The sequence below is a fragment of the Equus caballus genome, chromosome 30 (assembly GCF_041296265.1).
Source record: "Equus caballus isolate H_3958 breed thoroughbred chromosome 30, TB-T2T, whole genome shotgun sequence".
Lineage (NCBI taxonomy): Eukaryota > Metazoa > Chordata > Mammalia > Perissodactyla > Equidae > Equus > Equus caballus.
Window position 1 is genome coordinate 16438692 of NC_091713.1, and position 16964 is coordinate 16455655.

The window sequence follows — 16964 nt, forward strand, 5'->3', positions numbered from 1 at the left end:
GGCCCATTGCCAAGATAAAGTGACAATGACTGTGGCTTTGAATCCTAGTTCTGTTCCCTCTCAGCGATGTGACCTTGGGCAGGTAACTTGGTCTCTCGGAGCACCAGTTTCCTCCTGTATAACGTCTGGCTTATAGACCACATAGTACATAGATGGTCTGAGGATGTTACGGGAGTTCTTAGTGCTCAACATAGTGCTCAGTAGTGAAAATCCTCCCTACAGAAACATTTTGATATTAATCCAGTTTGCTGAGTTCTCAGGATTGGTTGTTAGGTGGGAAGAGAAGTTCTTGTGAAGTCAGCAAGACTGCATTTCTCTAAGGGGAGAGGACCCTCAGCTGTCTCAGAAGTCTCCAGTCAGGCCAGCTGTGTCATGTTCTCTGTTTGCTCAGAGCAGCTGGAGAAAGTTCCGAAGACCTGCTCTTCACGTGTGTATTTGATGGGTGTGACTGCAGAAGTCAGTGATTGGGGTCAGAAAGTTCATAAAAACATGGCCTGCACCTGGCCAGGCGCAGTGGTTTCACTGCTGTGTGTGTCCCAGGACAGCGGTCACCTGAGCTGGGGCCCAGCGCCAGACAGTGCTTAGAATAAAAAGCAGCCGGAAGGTTCTGTGCGCGTGGCAGTGTGCACGGACAGGTGGAAGAAGGAGACTGCACCTGTCAGATCTGGCTGGACACACACATGTTTTTATGAAGGGTGTGGACTACACGTGAATGTCTTGAAAGGTAAATCTGATTAGAGTCAAAAATTAAATGGTTTGGGCTGGAAGTTTATTTTTCGTTCTCCTCACACAGCAGTGCGACCTGCATTGTGATCCAGTGACTAGGAGGTTTCCTTGTGGATAAGTACACTGATGTGAAAAAGTTTGAGGGTGAGCCAGTAGTTGTCAAAATTCTTGACCTCTCAGGTGTCTGATAAACTGGACATTCAAAAGTATAGAGTTCTGAGTCAGTCTGGTCAGAAGCATCTGGTCGTTCAGTAGAAATCTTAAAAAGAAAAATCCAATAGTCAAATTGCATAGTTCAAACCAGTACCTCACATTTTCTATATGCTAGATTTGGGGGATTTGTTACGAATTAAATACATTTAAGGTTAGGTGGTTATGTAACTGCATATGGAAATTATGCCTGGAGAATTTTAATGAGTAATTATCAAGGCTTTATAGTACATACTCTTGAGAAACAACATTGGATGCAGGTATAGCATATTTTTAGACTTTAGCAACATTTTGGGCTATTTTCACTGTTGTTTGCTGTCTGAAGTATATGAGCAAATTTCCCTGGTGAAATCACAGGGAATGGGGACTAGAAGAATGGTTCATATCACCGAGGGAAAGCTTGGAGGTGTAAGATGTCGTGATAAACATTTGGGTGGTTACCTTTGTTGGCAAGAAGTATATTTCAGGAAAATCACAGCACATCTCATGGGGCAGCGATTCTTCTAGTATTTTTTCTTCATGATTCCACCTCGCCCCCTCAATGAATAAACCAAAAACACGAACTCCAGTGTCGGGGGGGTCTGTGCCCTAAAGTCAAGGAAAGGCAGTGTCAGTGGGTTCCTGGGCAGGATGCTCCATCTGGAGCTCAGGCCCGGAGGGGGTGGCTTCCCAAGGTCTAAGGCGAGAACTTCGTCCTGCAGCTTGTAGGCTTTGGTCTATAGATGATGAGCCTGAAATGGAAGTACTTCCAACACCTCAAAACTCCAAATTTCTAGCAGTATATTCCTTAGCCCAGAAGAGAGCAAGAATAATCACAAAAGGAGTCAAAATACACTGCGCTCAGATTTTGTCACCTGCTTCTACCATTGTGGCTACAACTATACATGTAGGCTCTGGAAATTTAAAAAGTCTAAGAAGGGTTCCATATCATGTCTTTGAATGATACGAAAAAGGCTAAGTGAATTTCTGATAAGTTTTGTGAAGTAGAAAATGTAGTTGCCAGCAGTTCCCACTCCGGTGACTCCAGCTGTGCCTGGGGTGGGCCTGGAAAGCAGTGTGCAGCCCCGCACGTATGTGGAGGGCTGGGTGGCCCTGCACGAGGCCCCCAGGAGGGCTGTGGCTTCTCTGACTGGGCAGGTCCCTGGGAGAAGGATGGGCACAGCTGTCTGAGCCCACCCTCCAGGCAGCCTGGTCCTTGGGGCCCTGGGCTAGCGCGTTTGCCCGTGAGCTGCAACGTGGAACGGCTGAGCTGCAGTGTGGAGCAGCAGAGCTGTGCTCACCAACACTTGCTGAGCTCTGCACTCTGGGAACTCGTCTGTACCTGGAGGTGCAACCTGAACTCATATAAAGCACCTGGTATTTTGACTTATTCTTATAAGAATAAATGAGACTGACTCAGTCTTATAAAAGACTGACTGGGATTGCTTTGTATAATAACTCTTGCTTCTCTTTGACTTTTATGTAAATCCAAAGTTCCATATGCTGCATTTGCTCTGGGATTGTCCTTTCATGTAAGTCTTGGAAGAAGTCAATCTAAGGCATTTGACAATGTGGCTTCCATTTATACTTGACTACGGTGTACAGCAGTCTTTCCTCCCAAAACTCACATTTTAGGTAATTCGTAAACAGCTCATCTTGGAGACATTTAACTCTCCAAAGAGTCACTCAGAATAAATGTAAGGACTCTTACTTCACTTAACCTGAAGCAGATCCTTGGTATACAGCAGAATAACCGAGAACATCTGATGGGAGGTTGAAGACAAAAGTCAAAGCTGGGAGGTCAGCACATACCCCCTTCTCTTCCCCTGTGCAGCCTGGGAAAAGGCCCCAGCGAACACCTGCTTCTCTGTAGCCTCTGCCGGGCCAACAGGCCGTGTCGGAAGAGGTTACAATGGGCCGTAGAGTCAACTTCACTTGGGTCAAAGCTTATGATCTGAGCTCTGTGATCTGGAGAAGGCCCTTCCCCCTCTTTGAACTTTAGTTTCCTGATCTATAAAATGAGGGTAATTTTTGAGGATTAAATCATGCAGATAAAGAGCTTAGCATAGTGTCTGGCACACAGTAGGTGCTCAGAAATGTTGACCAATAAGCATCAGGGCCGTGATTACTGAGAGACTGATTTTCTGGAGGGCAAGAGCCTGATTCTGTTTGTCTCTGAACTTCCAACACCCAGCACGGTTCTGGACACACATAGATTTTTTCTGGTGTACAAGACAATGACTGAATATATGTATATATTGTAAAATCATCCCCACAACAAGTATAGCTAACATTCGTCACCATACATAGTTACAATTTCTTTTCTTATGATGAGAACTTTTAAGATCTACTCTCTTAGCAACTTTCAACTATAGAACACAGTATTATTAACAATAGTCACCATGCTGTACATTACATCCCCAGGGCTTTTATAACTGAAAGTTGGGGCCTTTTGACCCCCTTCACCCATTTTGCTCACCCTCTACCTCCTGCCTCTGGCGACCACCAATCTGGGCTCTGTATCTATGAGGTTTTGTTTTGTTTTGTTTTTTAGATTCCACTTATAAGTGAGATCATGCAGTATTTGTCTTTCTCTGACTTATTTCACTTAGCATAATGCCCTCAAGTTCCATCCTTGTTGTCACAAATGGCAGCATTTTCTCCTTTTTTATGGCTGGATAATATTCCATTATATATTAGAAAGTAGATACTAAGAGTTCCCATCACAAGGCAAAAAACTTTTTTTTTCTTTATTTCTATATGAGATGATGGATATTAACCAAAATTATTGTGGTAATCATTTCACAATATATGTGAGCCAAATTATTATGCTGTACACCTTAAACTTATACAGTGCTTTATGTCAGTTATATCTCAATAAAACTGGAAACAATATTCCATTGTGTGTGTGTATATAAATATATAAATATATATTCCCCCCCCCCCCCCCCACATCTTCATCCATTCATCCATCGATGGGCACTTGGGTTGCTTCCATGTCTTGGCTACTGTGAATAATGCTGCAGTGAACACGAGGGTGCAGGTACCTTTTTGGGTTACTGTTTTCTTCAGATAAATACCCAGAAGTGGGATTCCTGGATCATACAGTAGTTCTATTTTTAATTTTTTGAGGAACCTTTATATTGTTTTCCATAGTGGCTGCACCAACTTACACTCCCACCAACAGTGTGTACAAAGGTTCCCTTTCTCAACATCCTCCCCAACACTTATTTCATGTCTTTTTGATAATAGCCATTCTAACCGTGATATCTCACTGTGGTTTTGATTTGCATTTCCCTAATAATTAGTGATGTGGAGCATCTTTTCATGTACCTGTTGGCCATCTGTATGTATTCTTTCAAAAAATGTCTATTTAGATCCTCTGCCTTTGTGTGTGTGTGTGTGTGTGTGTGTGTGTGTGTGTGTGTGTGTGTGTATGTGTGTGAGGAAGATTGGCCCTGAGCTAACATCTGTTGTCAATCTTCCTCTTTTTGCTTGAGGAAGATTGTCACTGAGCTAACATCTGTGCCAGTCTTCCTCTATTTTGTGTGTAGGATGCCGCTGTAGGGTGGCTTGATGAGCAGTGTGTAGGTCCACACCCAGGATCTGACCCTGTGAACCCTGGGCTGCGGAAGCACAGTGTGTGAACTTAACCGCTGCACCACTGGGCCAGCCTCCTCTGCCCATTTTTCAATCAGATTGTTTGTTTTTTTTTGCTATTGAGTTGTATGAGTCAAACACATATTTTTAAGTGAATAAATTAATAAACAATTGAATAAATTTCAAGTTTAAAACACACCTGAAATTTAAGTTTCTTCCACTTCAGCATCCTTGCCAAATCATCACTTAATTTCTCCTAAACACCCAGTGACAGGGAATTCCCCATCCACAAAAGGACATTCCATCATCACTGGTGATTTAGCCCAAGTGAGTGCCCTCTCTGCTGAATGAGTCTTTCCCTTGGAGCTCCCACTCCTTGGAGTTGTACTACTAGTAGAGTTAGAGTCTGGTTCTTCATGTGCCCCGTCTTGAAATATTTCTTTTCTCCTCAGAGTCATCAATAGAATAAATTTCCCCAGTTCCATCCTTCTCCCAATATGGTTTCCGACCCTCAGTGATCTGGATGTTCTCTGAGTCATCTCCAAGTGCAGTCTGATGAGTGCTGAGCAGAGGACCAGCACGGACCGAGAGGCCAGACCATGCATGAGTGCTGGCCTCCTCCCCCAGATCCCAGGAGACAGAATGGGCATTTTAAAAAGAATAATTCATAACAGCACTGGAAAACAGGAAGTATTCCCCAGGGATCAGAAATTATGAGACTCCCTAAAAGATGGAAGACAGATTGATTAAGGAAACCACAGTCAATAATATGCACGGTAAAAAGCAAAACAACAACAAACTGCACACACAACAACAAAAAGTCCACAGGCTAATCTCATGTACGTATATTGATGGAAAAATCTAAAATACATTTACATTTAAGAAATATTAATAAAGTAAGAATATACCTTATAACAAAATAAACTCCAGACAGATCTATCTGTTCAATCCACCATATTAAGATGACAAAGGATAAAAACTATCTCATTATAGCAATAGGTGCAGAAAAAGCATTTAATATACTCAATACCTATTTATGATAAAAAAAAAAAACCTCAGCAAACTTGAAATAGGAGGAAATTTTCTTCATCTACAAAAAACCTATAACTGCCAGAACATGATGAAATAGTAAACACTGTTCTCTGAGTTTTAGGAAGAAGACAAAGATTACTATTATCAACTCTTCCACTGAACATTGTACCAGAAATAAATTAATGTTCTAAATAATAAAACTAAATAAATGTTGAGTTAAATTTATGCTATAGAAATTTTAAAAGATCTAAATAAATATTCATGATTGAAAGTCTCAATATTGTTAAGAAGTCAATTTTCCAAAAATTAAGACAACTTTAAAGAAAAACAGCAAAGTTGAAGGACTTTATACTACCAGATAATGATTATTATATGCTACAGTAATTAAAAGAGTGTGGTGCTGGCACAAAGATAGACAAATAAATCAATGAAACAAAACTGAGACTCTAGAAACAGGCCCAGCATGTACAATTACTTGATTGATGACAGAGATGAAGTAGGATGAGGATGGCCATTCAATAAAAAAGAAATGGTGCTAAGTCAGTTGGATACTCATACGGAAAAAAACAACCTTTGACCCAACCTCACTGCACTCAAACTCAATTCTATGTGGATCATAGACCTAAATGTGAAAGGCAAAGCAATATAGCTTCTGGAAGATAACGTAAGAGAATATTTTCATGACCTTGGGATAGGCAAAGATTTCTTTAAAAGAACACAAAAAATCACTAACACCAGAAGAAAAGATGGATTCACTGAATTTCATTAAAACAAAGAAAAGAGTCACCATTAAGAAAGTAAAAAGGAAAGCCATATACTGGGAGAAGATACCTCCAGTATACATATCAATATCTGACAAAGGACTTATATCCAGAATATATAAAGAACTCCTATAAATCAATAAGAAAAAAACAGCCCAATGAAAAAAGTGGGCAAAAGACTCAAACAGGAATTTCACAACAGAGGATGTTCAGATGTCAATAAGCATATTAAATGGTGCTCGACTTCATTAGTCATCAAAGAAATGCAAATTAAAACCATAAAGAGATACCAATATATACCCATCAGAATGACTAAAATTAAAAAACTAATGATACCAAAGTGCTGGCAGGATGTGGAACAATCATACATGACTGGTGGGTCTGTAGATTGGTATGACCACTTTGGAAAACTATCTGGCAGTATTTACGCCAAAGCTAATCATAGAACTCTCCATTAAATTCCCCCCATTAAACTCCCAGGTATATAGCCAAGAGAAATGAGTATTTATGTCCATCAAAAGACATATACAATAATATTAAAGTAGTTGTAATAATAACAGTGCCAAATAGAAAACAACCCAAATGTCCATCTGTTGGAGTATAGATAAGATAAACTATGGTATATTAACACAACAGAGTACTACAGAGCAACCAAAAAGCACAATTACTATATACAAAATAGGGATGACTCTCACAGATTTAGTGTTAAGCAAAAAAAGCCAGATCCAAAATAGTATATCCTGAATAATCCCTTCATAGGAAGTTCAAGATAGGAAAAGCAGTCGAGGATGATAAAAGCCAGAATAGTGGTTACCCTTGAGGGGGCGTTAACTAGGAGGGCACGTGAGGGAGCCTTCTGGGGTGCTGACGACAGTTGTTTAGGGCTTGATCTGAGTGGTTGAGTGGAGTACTTAAGATTTGTGTCCTTTATTCCATGTGTGTTATACCTCAGTGGAAGTAAACAAAAAGAAGCTAGTAAGAGAGTAATAAAATAAACCCAAAGAAAGCAGAAGGAAGGAACTAAAAAGGTAAACAGAAAGTAAAGAAAGGACAGCAAGCAGACAGAAAACACCATTAGTGTTAATTAATAAAGGCAAAATTTGGTGTATTTGAAAAAGTAAATGTAATAGACAAACTTAGCCAGTTTAAATTAGAAAAAAAATTAGAAATGAATAAAAGGATGTGTAATAAAGACTTTGGCTGGCCTTTGTCCCTGGTTCCTGGGAAGTGACCTCTAAACCCTTGGAATTTGTTATTGGTGGTGGGCTCTTGGGACCACCCCTGAAGGTTTATGCTAATGAGGTGACTCATAGTGGTGTCCAGATAGTTTATGCTAATGAGACGACTCAGGATAGGGGCTGCCTATGCCGGAAAGAGCAAGCATTAGATCAGAGGGTTGGGACAGTGAGCCAAGTGATATCAGCCTAAGCTCTGGGGATGGGAGAAGACTGGAGATTGTTCACCCATGTGGGCGATGATTCAATCAAAAACTCTGAACACTGAAGCTTGGGTGAGCTTCCTGGGTTGGTAATACGTCATACACACATTGCTACACATCCTCGCCAGCAGGGTAACACAGCCCTGAGGACACAGATGCTTTGTGCTTGGAGCCCTCCCAGTGCTAGACTCTGCGCTGTGTATCTCTTCCTTTGGCTGGTTCTGATTTGTATCCTTTTGCTATAATAAAACTCTGATTGTAACTACAGTGCTTTCCTGAAGTTCTCTGAGTCTTTCTAGCAAATTATTAAACCTGAGGGAGGTTTTGGGAGACCCCCAAACTTGCAGGTAGTGTCAGAACTGTGCCCTTAGCCTCAAGTTTGGCTAACCCCAGGTAGAGGGCTAACTACAAAGAGTAAGCTGTAGGGCTTTAAAAGTCCTATTCACAATAGTAACATTTATAAAACACTTAGAAAAACAATCTAACAATGATTTTCTAAGACCACCGTGAAGAAAACAAAACTTACTAAAGGACATACATGACCTGAATAAATGGAAAGATGAACCATGTTTCTATACGGAAAAACTCAATATTAAAAAGATAGCAACTCTTCCCCCACATTTATATGTAAATGTACTGCAAACTGATCAAAATCCCAACAGTTGTTTAAAAAAATGAAATGTGATAGGCATATTCTCAAATTCATCTAGAAGAGAAAGTGTGCAAAAGTCAAGATAGTTTTTAAAAGGAACAATGAGTTTATGGATTGGAAGACAACACTGATATCAATACTGCCTAAAGATCTACAGATTCAATGCAATACCTATCAAAATCCCAATGACATGTTTTGTAGAAATCTATCCTAAAATTTATATGGAATCTCAAGGACAACTGAATAAACAAAACAATCTCGAAGAACAAAGTTTGAGGTCTTACACTTCCTGATTTCAAAGCTTATTACAAATTTGTTTTGTTAATCAAAACAGTGTGTATTTGGCATAAAGACAGACATATAGAATAATGGAACAGAACAGAGAGCCCAGAAATAAACAAACATATATGCTTAAATGATTTACAAGGGTGCCAAGATATTCAATGGGGAAAGAACAGTCTCTTCAACGAATGGTGTTGGAGAAATTGGATATCAACCATTACTTTACACTGTACACAAAAATTAACCCCAAATGGATCAAAGACCTAAACTTAAGAGCTAAAACTATAAAACTCAGAAGAAAACACAGGGGAAAAGCTTTATGACATTGGATGTGTTAATGATTTCCCGGATATGACACCAAATGCACAGACAACGAAAGAAAAAATAGGTAAATTGGGATACATCAAAAACTTTTGGACATCAAAGGATACTATCAACAGAATGAAGAGGCAACACACCAGTTGGGAGAAACTATTTGCAAATAATACATCTGATAAGGGATTAACATCCAGAATACATAAGGAACTCCTGCAATTCAACAACAACAAAATCCTGTTTAGGAAATGCGTAAAGGACTTGAACAGACATTGATCCAAAGTAGATATACAAATGGCCAATAAGCACATGAAAAGGTGTTCAATATCAATAGCCATTAGAGAAATGTAAATCAAAACCACAAGATACCACTTCACATCCATTGAGATGGCTACTATCAAAAACCAGAAAAATAAACAAGTATTGGTGAGGATGTGGAGAAATCAGAACCCTTGTGCACTGTTGATGGGAATTAAAATGGTGCAGGCACTATGGAAAATAGAATGCCATTTCTTTAACAAATTTAACAGAATTGCCATATGATCCAAGAATTTCACTCCTAGATATATAACCAAAAGAAGTGAAAGCAGGGACTCAAACAGATATTTGTATAGCCATGTTCATAGCAGCACTGTTCACAATTGCCAAAAGATGGAAACAGCACAAGTGTCCACTGACATGAATGGATGAACACAATGTGGTGTTACAGACTGAATGTTTGTGTCACCAGCCAAAGTCGTATGTTGAAGTCCTATCACCAAGTGTGGCTGTATACAGAGATGGGGCCTCTAACGAACTAATTAAGGTTAAGTGAAGTCATATGGGTGGGGTCCTGATCTGATAGGACAGCGTCCTCACAAGAGGAGGCCTGAGAGCTCTCTCTCTCCATGCACACCGAGGAAAGGCCAGTGAGGAGAGAGCAGAAGGTGGCTGCCTGGAAGCAGGAAGAGTGCTCTCAGCTGGCGCCCTCATCTCAGATTTCCATCCTCCAGAATTATTAGAAAATAAATTTCTGCCGTTTAGGCCATCCCGTTGGTGGTGTTTTGTTATGGCAGCCTGAGCTAAGACGTGGTATATACAGACAATGAAATATTATTCAGTCTTAAAAACGAAGGAAATCCTGTCGCATGCTACCCCATAGAAGAACCCTGGAGAAATCATGCTATGTTAAATAAGCCAGTCACAAAAGGACAAATACTATGATTCCATTCACGTCAGGTTCCTATAGTAGTGAGGTTCATAGAGATGAATAGTAGAGCGCTGGTTGGGATGGCTGGAATGGGGAGTAAGTGTTTAATGGGGACAGAGTTTCAGTTTGGGAAGATGCAAGAGTTCTGGAGACGGATGATGGTGATGGTTGCACAACACTGTGAATGTGCTTAATGTCACTGAACTATACACTTAAAAATAGTTCAAATGGTAAATGTTATGTTATGTATATTTTGCCATAATAAAAAATGGAAAAAAGTAATAAAACAAAAAGTTGATTTAAAAAAAAGGAAAAATGAGGACTGACTTGCTCTACCAAGTGTCCACACATAACTTTAAAACCTCTTGAGCTGTGGGGCGCTGGTCCTGGAGTAGAAACATAGATTCCTAGAACAGATTGGAATGCAGTGAACAACAGCGGCCCTTCAAATCAGGGGGCAATGGGGGGAGAGTGACAGCCCTGGGGTGTGCCCCCACCGCAGCTGCCTCCTCAGGTCATTCTCCGCGCCTTTGCTGAGGGCCCCGAGGGTCACTGCAGTCTTGTGGCGGGGTGGGTTCTGCTGGGAACCTGGCTGAGCTCTGGAATGAGCGCGTCCCTGGTGGCAGGCAGCCGAGCTGTGAGCAGCCATGAGGAGGTGTGCCCCACTGATTTGAAATATCACCTTTAATCCTGATCTCAGCAGCATTCAGTCTTCATTTATAACGGGGGATAGTTATAAAGTTCATTTATTGTATTTATTTAAATCTTTTATTCCTTGAATTTATTTATAATTCTATCTGCTACAGAAAGAGTGGGAGAGATGAAGTTTGGTGGCATTTGGACTTGAAGGGGGACTGTGCCTTGTCTATGCTGCCTGTCTGGTCCCTGGCACGTGGCAAGTGCTGAACAAGTTTGTTGAAGGAATGACTGACTGACAGAGGGAAAGAATGAATGATGGCTCTTTCCAAGCTTGTAAGTGCTCCAGTACCTTAAAGGCTCTCCTGACTATGCTGAGCTTCTTCTGGACGCTGGTGGAGAACTCCTCATCTTCCACGTCAGTGGCGTCAGAGCTCACATGGTGGGTAAAGCTGAGGGCGTCTATCGAGATTCCTTGGGACCTTCCATGGTCTTGAAGCACAGCAGCGAGGAAGGCTTTGGAGAAAACACACACCGACAAGTTCCTAGTGATCTCAGGGATTCAGGGCTGTGCACTTCCCAAAGTTTCTTGGGGTTAGGAACACGGATGTCTCACGGGGAGGGAAGAGTGGAGAAGAAAGGGAGTCAGGAAACGCAAGAGCTGGGCGGTAGGAGAGCGGAGATCCAGCCGCCTCACTGGGGCCTTGGTGATGTTGCTCTGGCCAGCCGGGTGAGCCTCCTGGGGAATGTGGGCTGCTTTTGGAGGTCCATTGCCCCTCCTGTACTCATTCTGGGTGTAGAGGGGCTATAAACTCTGGCACTGTATCTACTTCTGACCCAGTTTTGGCTGATCAGAGTACCTCAGACTCCTGGCAACAAAATGGGTCCCAGGGGCAGTACAAGGCTCAAGTGTGTCAGAGTCTTTCTCAGGAAATGACATGGACATTCGGGAAAGGAAGTCTCTTTTCTCCTCTGGAGTTGTTAAGCTGTTTGTGGCCATTTTTTCCCTTGCTTGCATGGAGAAAGGCCATGTGTAGCAGGAAAAAAAATGAGACCAAGATAGAGTGAAAACAGCTAAGATATGAGGAGGCAGGCTGAGAGTGACACAGAAGACAGTGGACTACCTGGATTCAGCCATGCCTGAACCCGGAACCCCTTGACTTCCTTTCCATTTATATGAGCCTAGAACTTGCCCTATTTTGCTTAAGCAAGTTTGGATTGTGTTCTGTATCTTGATACCAAGATACCTAACACAAATCTTAATTGCTCTTCTTGCCACCAGCTCCTCTTTCCCTTGTGGAATCCATTCTGCATAAATTGTCAGTTTAGTAGCTTCGTCCCACTTCTTGATCATGTAATGCCCCTGCCCAGAATCTACCACACCAGTGCTCACAGACTGAATTTTAGTCTCCTTTCCTGGGCAGTTAAAACCCTGCCCTATTGGCATGTCATGCCTACTCTGCTGCTATATGAAATATCCAGAGGACAATGCACCTGACTTGAGGTCTTTGCTCATGCCATCTGCCTTGGATGGTCTTTCCTAGATTTCCCTATAATTCTTCAAAGCCCGAGGAGCCGGCTCTACAGGCCCACCCAGGCAGAAGTGACCCTGCCCTCCTCTGTGCACCTGTCAGACAGTTGCAGGCTCCAGGAGACAAGACCTGGGTTTGACCACCTTTGTGCCTGTGGTGGCAGCCGTCACACTGTGGCTTTGTCTGAAGTGCCCAGTGACTGCTGACCATGGTCTCTGTCTAGCCCAGACATCTCTCCTGAGCTCCAGCCCCGTATAACCAACTGCTTGCCAGACGTGGTGTTTGTATTCTCCGAACAGCTCAAACTTGACAAGACTATCATTTTATTCCTCATCAGCGTGCTCCTCTCCCTGTGTTCCCTGTTTCAGTAATGACAGCAGCATCCACCCATCTGTCCAAGCCACGAAGCTGTGAGTCATGTTTACCCCTTCCTCCCTCCCAGCCCATCCTCTCAAACATGGAGTCCAGTTGGTTCTGCTTCCTAAACATCCTTCTAGTCTTCTACCCCACTACCATTGTCCTACTCCAGGTCACACCAGCTCTTGCCTAGAGAACAAAGCAGACTCCAGCCTTGTGCTTTTCCAATCTGCCCCTGCCCTTCTTCTGTGTTGCAGCCATCAGATCATGACGTCCCTTGCCTGAAACATGCCAGTGGTCCCCACTGCCGCTGGATGGAGTAGACTCCCTTAGTGCGTTTATCCAGCCCCTGGGAGCCTGCCCATGCCTATCTTCCCAGCTTTACCCTATGCCATCCTCTCTTTGTGAGTCTTTCACTCCGACCATAATGAACATTTGGTTTCTGTAATGTGCTTTTTTCTCTCTCACCTCTGGGCCTTTGAATGGTATTCTCTCTAATAAGGATGCTATTTCCAGGTTAGTGCAGAGGTCAGTTGTAAATTTTCAAGTCAGACAGGCTAAGTTCAAATCTTGGTTCAGTCACTTACTAGCTGTGTGACTTTGGGCAGATTACTTAACTTTTCTGTGCCAAGGATTTCCTATTTGAAAATAGGGATAGTAATAGTAAGAAGTCTAAGAGATTGTAGTCCTTAGAACACAGCCTGGCACCCAGTAAGGTCTATGTAAGGGTGTGAATTGTTCTCTTTTTCTGCCCCCTCTGGATAACACTTACCTGGTAGCATGCTTCAAGACTCATCTTAGAAGTTATTTCCTTGGTGCCCTTCCCTGACCCTTAGTTTAGGTCCCTCTGTTTTATGCTCCAAAAGTATTCATTCATTCATTCTTCAAATATTTATCCAGAGCTTTTGAGGTGCTGAGGGCTCTCAGGTGCTGGACACAACAGGGCGTGGAACCAGCCTGCTCCTGCCCGCACGGAGCTCACAGCCTCGGGCCGCCCTTTACGATTCCTGTGACACCCCCAACTGCACATCGTTGTAACACCTTCTGGTTGGATGTCTGTCTTTCCTGATGGGCATTTGTGCTGAGCAGGTGGGGCCCAGGACCCAGCTAACACTCATTCATTAATTCGTGTTAAATCAATAGATGAATGGAAATGGCTGAAGCGCAGAATAACGCCTTTGGGTAGGTGCCCATCTCCAGGAGTCCCCTCAAAATGTAGTGGCCTTTGGGAGGGAGCTGGTGTTGGCCTTTGACATCACAGAATCAATGGCCTAGAGATGAGCAAGTGAGACACTCGCCACGGTGCAGGCGAGGTCTGACAAGGATGGTCTATTTTGGTGTGTGAGGAGCTAGGGGGAGGGAGGGAGGTGGGGTGGGGAGGGAGAAGAGAGACCGTTCTGGTGCATGTGAGAGCCCTGGTACCTGTAGGGGTGCAGGGGCTGTCTTTTGGGCCTCTCATCCTAAAGGGGAGGGAGAAAGGGAGAGTGGTGGTGGAGGGACTGGGTCCAAACTTGCCTGGGCCAGGTGTGGGGCTGGTCCTGCTTCTCATGCTCACCTTGTGGAAAGAAGAAAGCTGGGAGCCAGTATCTTGCAGGAAATCCTTCAAGGAGATCACTCTTCTGATCAGCAGAGTCTTTGCGTTTTTGGCTAGATGATGGAACATGCTGCTTCCAAGTTGAGATAAATTTCATATACCTATTGGGAGGCAGACCACAGGTCAGGGTGGTTAAGGGCATAATAACTGCACGCTCTCCCAAGATCAGAGCAACTTCCTCCAGCCCCTTCTAGGTCCCTCCTTTCCTTTTCATCGCAAGCTCTCCCCACTCAGGACCCTTGTCCTGTGCCTTAATGGAAGCCAGCTATGGCTTTAAACCTCATGAGACCACACAGCGCTGGAAGGCCATGGATTTGGGTAACAAGGGATGTTGTTACTATGGCGGGAGTCCTGGCTGGGCCTTGCGGAGTCTTGTGGTTTGTTTTTGAGTTACTGACCTCTCTAAAGGTATATAGTAACACTCGCTTATAGTGAAATGGTACAAAGGCAGTTGGCACAGACTTTGGAACCAGATTTTCTGGGTTCAAATCTCAATGCTTCCACCTTCTAGTTGTGCAAGCTTGGGCAAGTTACTTCCTATCTTTGTGCCTCAGTTTCTCCGTCTCTAGAATGAGGCTGATGATGAGTGATAGCAGGTACTTCCCATCACAGGTTACTATAGCGTTAAGTGAGTGACAGAAACACACTGGGGCACTCAGCAAGTGGCAGCCACCCTCGAGCTTTTCAAATTATTTTGTATTATGTTTTAAACACATTTAAAAATTGCATGTAGCTAATTCTTATTTCTTTTCATATTTCCCCCTGCTAGTTTCATGAGACACAGCGTAGAATAATGGAAAGAGAAATGTACTAGGTTCTGGTTCTGTCTGTCTTTCAGAGTCAAGTGAGCTTGGACGAGATTCTCAGCTTCTAGCTCTCCCTTTCCTCATCCTAAACGGAAGCTAAGAATCCTTCTCTAGCTTAATTCACATGTTGTTGTGAGAACCCAAAGAGGCCAAGCATGTGAGACTACGTTGTAAGTGGTTAGGCTCTAAGAAAAAGTCAGGGAGAAAGGTGAAGCGGCTTTCATCCATACCGATGATGCAGTGCAGTGTAAGCCATTTTGGCCCAGGTGTTGAAGAAATTCAGTCGCTGGATGAGATCATTGACCCAGGAACTCAGGGGCTTGCATGACTTGTAGGCGTGTCTCTGTGGGGATTAGAGACAGGCACATCGCTGTCATTAGATTTGTCTTTAAAGTGTACATTCAATGGTTTTTAGCATATTCATTGAGTTGTACAACTGTCACCACAATCAAGTTTAGAACATTCTCATCACTTCAAAACAAAACTCGCCACTCCCTTTAGCGTTCACTTCCCAAATCCCTGTCATACTCAGCCCTAGGCAAACTCGAATCTGCTTTCTGTCTTTATGGATTTGCCTATTCTGGATGTTTCATGTAAATGGAATGATATAATATGTGGTCTTTTGTGCCTTCTTTCACTTAGCATAATGTTTTCAAGGTTCATCCATGTTGTTGCACACACCAGTACTTCACTGTTTTTGATGGCCCAATAACATTCCATTGTATAATGTGTTTGTGTATCTATATATTTATATATCTACCACATTTTGTTTGTCCATTCATCAGAAATATTTTAGTTGTTTTCATTTTTTGGCTATTATGAATAATGCAGCTATGAACATTCATGACAAGTTTTTTTGTGGACATATGCTTTAATTTCTCTTGGGTATATACTTGGGAGTGAAACTGCTGGGTCAAACGGTAACTCTATGTTATTTTTTTGAGGAACTTACAGACTGTTCTCCAAAGTGGCTACAGCATGCTGCATTCCTATAAGTAACATATGAGGGTTCCAATTTCTCCATATCCTTGCAATGTTTGTTATTATCTGTCTTTTTGATTCTATCCATCCTAGTGGGTGTGAAATTGTATCTCATTGTGGTTTTGATTAGCATATCCCTGGTGACGAATGATGTTGAGCACCTTTTCACATGTCTATATAAGTTTTTAATTTGGTATAGTATTCAGGGTTTTGGGAAGAGCTGGCGCAGACTATAAAGGGAGAATTTAACTTCTGGAGCAAAGGTTTTTGTGTCCAATCTCATGCTTATCTTTTAAACAATCCTTGTTAATTTCCTACTCTGTACTTCCAGAACTTCATGGCTGATTTTATTCATGTTCTAAGAAATTTTGTTTTTACAAATTGATTTTCTGCTTAAGGCCATGATCCAGCAATCATTTCATCTTTTTGTTTTGTTTTTATTTTTTAATTTAAAAATGTCATTCAATTTTGTTCTGTTTATAAAAGCAATATATTCTCATTGTGGAAATATGAAAATATAGAAAAGTATAAGGCAGAAATAGAAGTCACTCATAATTCTATCACTCAGAGGAAATCTGTTATTTTTGTATATTTTCCTCCAGTTCTCTCTCTCTCTATATATATACACACACACACACATACACACAGAGTTGGTTCTCCTTATTTGCGGTAGTTATGTTCTGTAAAGTTGTCATGAACACTGCATCAGTGAATACTGAACCATTGTTCCTGCTCATATTTTTGTCAACCAATCAACACATTATCTTGCGTAGTGTGTGTTTGTGTTTAAAGACATCTTATCTGTTTATTGTTGATTCATTAACATTGAACTCATGGCCAACAGCTCTATAGTTCATGAGTGAACAAAGCTTAT

At 42.1% G+C, this 16964-nt stretch overlaps 1 protein-coding gene across 1 annotated transcript in view; it reads right to left on the minus strand.

The window, feature by feature from the left end:
- Positions 1–658: 658 nt before the first annotated feature.
- Positions 659–16964, minus strand: part of DNAH14 (dynein axonemal heavy chain 14) — a 417001-nt gene continuing 400695 nt past the window's right edge. The window contains exons 83-87 of the mRNA XM_023632738.2: positions 15340–15452; positions 14265–14404; positions 11173–11336; positions 1378–1524; positions 659–985 (exon numbers count right to left, since the gene is read on the minus strand). Of these exons, the coding sequence (XP_023488506.2) occupies positions 770–985; positions 1378–1524; positions 11173–11336; positions 14265–14404; positions 15340–15452 (780 nt within the window). The 3' untranslated portion in view covers positions 659–769. The remainder of the gene's footprint in view (positions 986–1377; positions 1525–11172; positions 11337–14264; positions 14405–15339; positions 15453–16964) is intronic.